General features: G+C 39.7%; 2 protein-coding genes and 1 long non-coding RNA gene across 7 annotated transcripts in view; 2 read left to right on the top strand and 1 right to left on the bottom strand.

Moving 5' to 3' along the window:
- The window catches only part of LOC110367535 (gastrula zinc finger protein XlCGF57.1), a 28,427-nt gene extending 23,559 nt beyond the window's left edge, over positions 1-4,868 (top strand). For 4 of the 5 annotated variants that reach the window (XM_036131882.1, XM_036131881.1, XM_036131878.1 and 1 more), the window contains exon 3: positions 2,787-4,868. In XM_036131882.1, coding sequence (XP_035987775.1) covers positions 2,892-4,721 — 1,830 coding nt within the window. In that variant the 5' untranslated portion in view covers positions 2,787-2,891 and the 3' untranslated portion in view covers positions 4,722-4,868. The remainder of the gene's footprint in view (positions 1-2,786) is intronic. The other variant, XM_036131879.1, reaches the window with a different exon arrangement.
- LOC110367534 (gastrula zinc finger protein XlCGF57.1) overlaps positions 1-4,964 on the top strand; it is a 28,540-nt gene extending 23,576 nt beyond the window's left edge. The window contains exon 3 of the transcript XR_004929473.1: positions 4,866-4,964. The gene's annotated coding sequence lies outside the window, so the exon portion shown is untranslated. The remainder of the gene's footprint in view (positions 1-4,865) is intronic.
- A 3,913-nt stretch (positions 4,965-8,877) lies between these two features.
- On the bottom strand, positions 8,878-9,789 carry LOC118560624. The gene is made up of 3 exons (XR_004929480.1): positions 9,747-9,789; positions 9,316-9,584; positions 8,878-9,031 (listed from the first exon to the last, which is right to left on the bottom strand). It is a non-coding gene; the product is annotated as an uncharacterized LOC118560624 (long non-coding RNA).
- Positions 9,790-10,061: the final 272 nt, after the last annotated feature.

Below are 10,061 nucleotides of genomic sequence, written 5' to 3' on the forward strand. Positions count from 1 at the left end.
GCAAGAGTTTCATCGAGCCTCTACGGTCCATTTTCTCCTCAGCTGCAACACTTGAAGCACACAGAGGTTCACGCTGCGTCTTCATGCATGATCCAGCTGCTGTTTTACCTCTTTTCAGCTCCACGCACTTGTAACCTGTTACAGTTTATAACCTTCATCATCATCTTTCACAACAACAGATTTCTCATTTCAGTCTCTGCGCTGACCAGACAAATCTCCTCTATGGCGTAGGGAGCTCTGGTGCGTAATTACCAAGCTGAATGCTGAATTTGTAGTTGTTCTCTGAGCGCGTTTAGTTTGTGGTCGTAGCGGACGGAATAATGACTTTCTGCTTCGCTTTTAGCCCACTAATAGTCTTAAATCCTATTGGAAATATAGCACTTTTTATGTATTGCAACCCCAGATTTGTTGAGTATAGGCACAGCTTTTCAATGCTCTGCCTCTCACTGGTTCCTAAGTGACTGCAGAAAAAAAAAACGTTGGTAATGTCTGTTATGAGCATAATTTATAATTAATGATACCGGTGTGAGGCGGCCAGGTGGGCAGATTTCACCCCCATTGGTGCGCTGTGTATGAAGAATAAAAAGTGGGGGAAAATGAATAAATAAATAGTGTAAAGGCCTCATTTAGAGGGAAGCGGATGAAGGGTCTGAGCTGAAGCCCCTGATGTTACAACTGCCTTAAAACTGTGCACGTAAATTACATGTAATTTAATTTTGCGCACCTGGATTAAAGTGCAAGACAGCAGTCCACCAAAGCACCACTGGTTCTGTGTCGTTAACAACATAGCATGAAACACAACAACTAACTCTCCTATTACCTTTAACTGGGAAATTTTGCTACAGGTGGAAGAACATTAAATGTAGTGGTTCATGTTCTGAAGGCTGGACACTGATAAAAGCCTCTGGCTCTTAGGGAGGGGAGAGGATCAGTTAGAGCATTGAGGCACAGAAAGGCACTCATGTAGTTAAAAATGCAGAATTAATAAAAACAAAACTAATAAACAGACTAAGTGGCTTTTTAGACTGCATCTGGTTAGCGGATCTGTTTTTTGATCCAATGTGCAGCCATGACTGGTTCTGAATGAAGGATTTATCTGGCAGCAGCTCTCCCCCATAGCCTCATGTGTACTCAGTACTAGACAATACCGAATTACTTTCACCACTGGTTAATACCAAAAATTATTTAAAATTCTGATCGCTCTTCCTGCTGCTCTGTTAAAATGAACTGCAGCAGGAATAATTACTGATGGCCACAAGCTGTGAAAGAAGCTGAAACAGCTCTGCAGAAGGCAAAGTTTAGACTGAGCTCTGGGTGGAAAGAGAACAGGAACAAAACTCTGAGCTATCCTGCCCTTCTTCAATTAACAGGATTGGTTGGAGTTTTCACAGTGCTGCAGCTTTCACAGAGATCTAATTTTTGACCTCCTTTTTCTGAGTACATAATTTACCCAGTATGACAAATAGTGTTTCTGAACAGGATTAACAATTACAGCTTTAAGCCTCAATGTCAATCACATAAATCAGAGATTACAAATATTTCTGTTTAAATGTAGAACAACATTGTTAAAGTAGAAGATATGCAGGATTCTGTTAATTTTAATGTCCAATGGAGAGATCAAAACTACTATTCAGGAGCCATAAGTGTGTTTCTGAGCTATTTGCCGTTGAAGTCTATCTTGTAGGGCTGAGGTGGTACCAGCCCTGATAATCAATGGGGTGTAGTGGGGAATAACAATAACTGATTCCCCATTTATTTATTGAATAAAAGGAAACATTGATACCATCAAGTTCCAGCACTGTATTGAGAACCAGAGTAGAGATAAAGTAATCACACCCCTGGCTGCTCCCACAGCCCTGGTCTCCTCTGAATCTGCCCTACCTCCTCCTCTCACTCTGCTATATCGGCTGACGTAACCCAAACATTTACAGTGTCACACAGAAAATATACAAGCGTTGACCTTGACTAACCAGGGAGAGTGAAACCATCTTCTGTCTGAATGCAGCTGCTTACATGTTTTTGAAGAAGATGGGTCAGAGGTGATTTTAGGACCCCAAGTTTTAATGTTTCCATTCACATGGAGGAGGGCATCTACGTTCCTACCCTCATCTATGGTCACGAGCTTTGGGTCGTGACCGAAAGAACGAGATCCCGGATACAAGCGGCTGAAATGAGTTTTCTCCGTAGTGTATCTGGGCTCTCCCTTAGAGATAGGGTGAGGAGCTCTGTCATCCGGGGAGTACTCAGAGTAGAGCCGCTGCTGCTCCACATAGAGAGGAGCCAGTTGAGGTGGCTCGGGCATCTGGTCAGGATGCCTCCTGGACGCCTCCTTGGTGAGGTGTTCCAGGCATGTCCCACCGGGAGGAGGCCCAGGGGAAGACCCAGGACACGCTGGAGGGACTATGTCTCTCTGCTTGTCTGGGAACGCCTTGGGATTCCCCCGGAGGAGCTGACCCAGGTGGCTGGGGAGAGGGACATCTGGGCCTCCCTACTGAAGCTGCTACCCGACCCCGGATAAGAAGAGGATGGATGGAGGGAGGAGGGCATGTCTACCTAGACCCACATCCTCCTGGAAGATATTTAGAGATGAAGTGTAGTGAACCATTTGGCAGCAGAGTTACTGTGGAACCTACACTTTGTAACCTTAACCTAGTTGTGTGGAGTGTTTTTTATCAGAGCTTCAATTAAGCATGTCGATGAGGAGGCAGTGACATTGTCTGGGTTAGAATTAAAGTTACACTTTACTTTGTAAATCTTATTAATTTCTTCTGTTTTTCACTCCTCAGACATTTCACACCCTCTTGTTCTCTTGGAAGGTTCTTGCTGATCAATCTGCCAGTGGCCAAGAGAGGAACTTCATTATTAACCTGAAGGAACCAAACACCAAAGACATGAAAGAGGAAGAACCAGAACCTCAAGGAATTAAAGAAGAACAGCTTGGACTGTGTATCTTTCCAGATGAAAAGCAACTTGTTAAGCAGGAGACAGAAACCTTTGTAGGGTTTTCTGCTTGTGACAAACTATTTCAAGTTGAACCTGAACTGCAACAGATGAACGTGACAAAGGAGGAACCAGAGCCTGTACAGATTAAAGAGGAACATGGGGATCGCTGGAGTAATGAGGATGAGGAGCAGCTTGTAGAGAAGCAGGAGGCTGGCACCTTTAAGGTGACTCCTCTGGATTTAAAAAGTGACACAAATGAACCAGAAGAGAAAATGAACCAACTTCTCAATCCAGACTCTCCTGAAGGTGAGAAGCAGCATCAGCAGGATAATAATCAAGAAGAGTCAGGATCAAACACAGATGAAGAGCTAAAGCATAAAAAAAGACGAGCGAAAACCAAAGATCACAATAATGGTTCAAAACTAAAAAGACATAAGACCAATAAACCTTGTGAAGTATGTGGTAAATGTTTCACTAAATGTAGATGTTTGACTAATTACATGAGAGGAAATACAGGAGAGAAATCTTTCCTCTGTGTGCTTTGTGGAAAAGGTTTCCCCTGGCAAAGTCAGTTAAAGGTCCACATGAGAGCCCACACAGGGGAGAAACCTTTTTCCTGTCCAACTTGTGCAAAAGGGTTTTCCAGTAAAAATAACCTGAATATTCACATGAGAACTCACACAGGCCAGAAGCCGTATGCTTGTGAAATGTGTGATAAATCTTTCAGCATTAACAGTCATTTAGCTCGTCACATGAGAACACACACAGGTGAAAAGCCTTTTTCCTGTCCAACTTGTGCAAAAGGTTTTTCTCGAAAAGGTAACCTGCTTCTTCACATAAGAACTCATACGGGCGAGAAACCATATGCTTGTGGAATGTGTGATAAATCTTTCAGCAATGGTAGTCATTTAGCTGTTCACATGAGAACACACTCAGGTGAAAAGCCTTTTTCCTGTCCAACTTGTGCAAAAGGTTTTTCTCGAAAAGATAAGCTGGTTATTCACAAAAGAACTCATATGGGCCTGAAACCATACAACTGTGGAATGTGTGATAAATCTTTCAGTAATAGTAGTCACTTAGCTGTTCACATGAGAGCCCACACAAGGGTGAAGCCTTTTTCCTGTCCAACTTGTTCCAAAGGCTTTTCCCGTAAAAGTAGGCTGGATATTCACATAAGAACTCATACGGGCGATAAGCGGTATGCTTGTGAAATGTGTGATAAATCTTTCAGCTTTGGTAGTCATTTAGCTGTTCACATGAGAACGCACACAGGTGAGAAGCCTTTTTCCTGTCCAACTTGTTCAAAAGGGTTTTCCACTAAAGATAACCTGCGTATTCACATAAGAAGTCATATGGGCCTAAAACTATACAATTGTGAAATTTGTGATAAATCTTTCAGCACTGGTAGTTATTTAGCTCGTCACATAAGAGCGCACACAGGTGAGGAGCCTTTTTCATGTCCAATTTGTTCAAAAGGGTTTTCCAGTAAAAGTAGGCTGGATATTCACATAAGAACTCATACGGGCAAGAAGCCATACCCTTGTGAAATCTGCGATAAATCTTTCAGTTTTAGTAGTCATTTAGCTGGTCACATGAGAACACACACAGGTGAGAAGCCTTTCTCCTGTCCAACTTGTGCAAAAGGTTTTTCCACTAAAGGTAGCCTGATTAATCACAGTGGAACTCATACGGGTGAGAAGCCTTATCATTGTAAGGTGTGTGATAAATCTTTTACTTCCTCTGCTAGTAGGATTAGACATATGAGAACTCACAAGTGAGAAGCTGTATGCTTCTAAAGCGTGTGCTAAGTCTTTCAGAAACAGTTGTCATCTGGCTGATCACATGCTAACCCACAGGTGAGAAGCCTTTTCTGTGTCTGATGTGGGGAAAAAGTTTCTTAAATGTTTCCATGGTGATGAGAGGCCTCACTCTTCAGATACATATTAAAATCAATGACTGTTGTAAATTAGCTAAACACAACATACAGGTCAGTTAAATCATTAGATGACAAGTTCTACTTCTGCTTATTCATGGTTTGATGGAGTCATCTGAACAACTATAAAAGATTTGATGTTCAGGGTTTTAGGAGATTACATTCTTGTCATTCCTCTGTTGTTCATTTGGATAAATGATTGAGCTAATGTGACGTCAAAGTATTAAATTATATGTCTACTGTGTATGTAGCTATATATATATATATATATATATATATATATATAAAGTAGGCTGGATAAGTGCAAACCTACTTCGCAATAAACTTGATTCTGATTCTGATATACTTCTCTTTCATGAAAGTTGACTGGTTTTTAGCTGTTTATAGTTCAACCCACCCTGACAAAAATTATTTCCCTAAAGAAAACCCCAGATCATGATGCTGCCAACACCAAATTTCACTGTGGATGTAATGTGTGTTTTAATGATGTCTGAGGTTGATTTATTGCAAACATGCCTTTTGGAATTATGTTTCATCTCTGGGATGTGAACGCCACCCATATTTGCTTAATCCCTTCATGATTTTAAAAAGTGCAACATGGTTACTGTTTGTTACCTATTGTAGTCCTGAGCATTTTTCTTTATCTTGAATTGTACATAATGTATTTGTATTCTGTAGTTGTATGAATGTTAAAGGTAGAAAAGTAGGAGGTGATTTGACAGGGCGGCTCTTTTCAATGTGATCTTGGCTCAGGCAATCAGCAGCCAACTGTTCATAGTTCACTAAGTCACCCCTTCTAGAGAGCTAGCACAACCCAACAGAGTGTGATTATTGTTCTCATCCAGATCAATACTGTCAACCATTAATTAAAACCTCCTTCAAGCAATTTCACAATCAGATATTCTTGTCCACGATTACTTTCATATTAGCCTGGAAGTTCTACAATGTAATCATTACATGCAAGTTAGCTGACATATGAATGTATAGTCATCAGTATTTCTCAGTTTATTAAAAGCAATTCTCAAACATGTGTCTTACATTTCAATGCCTGGCAGTTTAGTGTCATCTGTAACAGAATGTTTCTGTTCTGAATCTATGGATGTTTCTACTCATTACTATGTAGCTAAGTTAAAAAAAAAATTTATTCAATATGGTGTTAATTTGAATAAGGACCTATATTTAGGGATCTTTGTGAGGAACCTGTTAAACGTTTGAACTTGTTATAAATATGTTAAAGCTGTGTTTTTAAAGACCAAAAACAGTAAAACTGTTTTAAAGGTGCAGTAATTTATAGATCTTAAAATTATTCCATTGTTATCAGAGGCATTGCAACATATTTTGTCTTATTTTAAAAAGCTTAGTTGAGATAAAAAGTGGTCAAGGGCCTAACAACTTTACTTACCAGTCATTGGTTAATATTCAGGTTGTGGGAGTAACATACATAGACTTGAATTTAGGCTGCCATCTTGGAAGTAGTCACCTTTCCCACTTTGCTACAGCAAAACAAGAGAAGATGCCTTTGCCCCCTGTGGGATAGTCTTGTTCAAATGGACAGATTGTTGAAGTCAGGGCTCAGGCAATAACATTTAATATGTTAGATGAACATATTGTTTTGTGTCCAGGTTTGCATTAAGGCGCATGCCCGCCAACAGGGGGGGGACAAACGGGTCAGTTGTCCCGGGCCCAGGCAAAACTGACAGTCTGACTGACCAGAGTGTCAGTCAGTCAGCGCGGCTCACTGCAGCGGCAGTAGTCTGTGTCACGGCACTTTGCTACTCCCGCTCCCCTCTCCTACATGGCTCAGCGGCGCCAGCCAATCAGCACGCAGGCTCAGCCTGGCCCGCCCACTGAGCTGTTTCTCACAAACAACCGTGCTGCTGCTGCTTTATGGAGACAAATTTCTGCCAAAACGTTGCACACAAAAAAAAGTTTTGCACACAAACAAAACTTGTTTGCACACAAAAAGATATGTTTCACACAAAAAAAATGTTTTGCAAACTGTTCGCCAACCTTGCACTCAAAATATCATTTATAAGTTTTCCTCGAGCACAAAACGCTCTCTGCTCGCACAAAACAGCCTCTGCTCGAGTATGAAACAATCCCACTACCGCTGCGGTAAATTTGTGCCAAAAGTCACGTGATGCATTGAGTTGTTGTTGTTGTTGTTCAGACTTCCCGACAGCAGGGGGCGCACCCGAAAGAAACTGAACCGTGCCGGTTTGGCTGAAGAAGAAAAACGTGATATCACAGCTAACAGCATTAGCACCCCACAGGTAACTTTCAAAGCTTTCCCGGTGAAAAAGTAATAGCTCACTATGGTGATAGATCATGTAAGATTTCAGTTAAAGGCCCTGCTATGTTACAGTAAGGGACCATGTTACTTTTTAGAGCAAATAACATGAAAGCTTGCCTTAGGTTGAACGCCATGCTAAAACAACTTTTGCTTTGTAATGCAGCCACTGTGGTTGGCTTCTGCTTTTACTGTGCTGTGTCAAATAAATAGTACCTGAGTGGATACCCAGATAAATGCATTGTTAACAGATTATCATGTGGTTTTTGTGTTGTTTTCAAATGACTGTCTATTGTTCTTATTGGTGTAAATCTAAATTGGTGTTTGGATTTGGTAATTTATCCTAAAACTGTCAAACCAATGCATGTATGCTTATGTGCAAAACGAATTCTTAATGAATTTAAAATAATTGCAACGAGTGGATATTGATTATATGAAAATTGGTAAGGAAATTAATTAAAAATTGCGTTTTCTAACATAAATATGAATGTTACAAGTAAAGCATATAGCAGCAGATCTAGATCATATCTCACTACCTTTCTAACTCCTTAATTTCTTCAAAGTAAAAATGAGGTCATCTGTGCCCAATTGCAAATATGTGTTGTGCACTTAATAAAATTGGTTTGGCCATGGCAAAAACCACAGCTGGAATTAGCCACATGAGCAGATATTTTCTTGAAAAGTTTGTTTTCATCGAAGTGGTGATTTATTTTTTTCTTTAACAGTATTATCCTTTACATAACAATAACACATATCTGTTTTCCAGCACCCACTGATGAGGTGAAGGCCATCAAAGTTCTGGGCTGGATGGAAGGCTCCTACATAAACTCTGGTAGTCTACCAGGTCGACTTCCATCACGAGACTACCAAGACTTGAACAATTCAGGATTTGATGGAATCTTTAAACACATGAGGAGTTGGGCTTGTTAAAAAATAACTTAATATGTAACCGTTTTAGTTCCCAGTATTAACTACTTTGATCAGTAACTGTTGCAGCATGTCCTTCATAGCTCTTAGTGGAGCCCTTTAGGCTAAAAAAAAAAAGTTAGGAAAAAAAAGGCCAGGTTTGAGATTGTTCTAAATTTCCTGACAGTCTTACATGCAGAAATTGTTTTTCATAGTCCTGTTTTTGGCTTCATCCATTTCATCAGCCAGTTTTTTTAATACAGCCCGTTTTATTGTTAATATATGGATTGTTTACTGGGAAAAACCTGGAGAATTAATGGAGTTCTTTCAGTCTTAATTTCAACAATAAAAGCAATCCTTGTGAAAAAGGTGTATTCACTTTGATTAATATTGGTAAGAATTGGAAATGAAGAGTTTATCAAAGGGTATGTTTATTATGCAATGTGGAAAATAAAGGACTGTTTAATTGTCTCACAATGTTTGCATCCTCAGTTTTAGTAAAAAAAGGGGTCATGTGCCCCTTTTTTTCAATAACCTCAGCATTCTCAAAAGGTTTATACAGTACCTTACACATTTACTGTCACAATCCTAGCAATTCTACATTTTTATTCAGTGAATACACTAACTTAGTTACATTTTCCTGGCTAGATTTTATTACTTGAAAACCTTTTGCAACAATGGTAACCAAAATAAGATTAAACTCGTAAAGTGTTGGTCATACTGGACAGAAGCAACATTTATATATATATATATATATATATATATATATATATATATATATATTTATATATATATATATATATATATGAACCGTGTGATTCAGAATGTCCCAGTGCATCCATGGCTGCCCTCAGTGCTACCAGTTGTTCGGGGCTCAACACATTGCCAGTTTCAGGAATAGTGACTCCACAGTGTGGGTCATCCAGCAGTCCACTGTCAATATGAGGCAGGCAGAGTCCCTGCAAGAAAGATGGAGATATATAGAGAATAAAAAAGAGGCCATGATTCTGTTGCTACAACTTACTGAATATAATTTAATTCATGGAGCTAAGGATTGAAAAAAAGACTCCAAAATCCATTAATTATTTTAATAATAAACACATTTCAAAGAAAACAGTTGACACCTCTCTGATGTTTTCGATGTTTTGTTGTATTGGAATGATCAGATAAATTAATTTCTGGTTTGAAATATATGCATTGTGAGAAACTGTATAATAGCACGCACAAAAAAAATCCATCTTACCTCTGTGATTTCTGGTTCTACCACAGCATGCTGGATGCTTCCCATCTCCCATAAGTGTCAGATTCCTCTCAGTTCTGAGTGAATGGTCATCTCAGCCACTGCTGATGGTGTGAAAACTTAGTTGTAGTCTTGGGATAAATAAATAGTGACAACAGAAGTTATCCAACATGTTTGACAGGTCAAGCGAATTGTTGTCCTCTCCTGAGTGCAGCACATTGTTGTATATGTTTGTTCCTGCGCACCACACGTCTCTCCAAACACGTTGAATTCTGAAAGGAGAGTTAAATCATGGTTTAAATACGTTATTTTTCAAAAGTCCGTTACACAGCATTTTTAGATCAGAGATAAAACTAAACAGTGCCTTTAACTGAAATCTTACATGATCTATCAGTGAGCTATTACTTTTTCACCGGGAAAGCTTTGAAAGTTACCTGTGGGGTGCTAATGCTGTTAGCTGTGATGTCACGTTTTTCTTCTTTAGCCAAACCGGCGCGGTTCAGTTTCTTTCGGGTGCGCCCCCTGCTGTCGGGAAGTCTGAACAACAACAACAACAACTCAATGCATCACGTGACTTTTGGCTCAAATTTACCGCAGCGGTAGTGGGATTGTTTCGTACTCGAGCAGAGGCTGTTTTGTGCGAGCAGAGACCGTTTTGTGCTCGAGGAAAACTTATAAATGATATTTTGAGTGCAAGGTTGGCAAACAGTTTGCAAAACAATTTTTTGTGTGAAACATATCTTTTTGTG

Source organism: Fundulus heteroclitus, unplaced genomic scaffold, assembly GCF_011125445.2.
Source record: "Fundulus heteroclitus isolate FHET01 unplaced genomic scaffold, MU-UCD_Fhet_4.1 scaffold_46, whole genome shotgun sequence".
NCBI lineage: Eukaryota > Metazoa > Chordata > Actinopteri > Cyprinodontiformes > Fundulidae > Fundulus > Fundulus heteroclitus.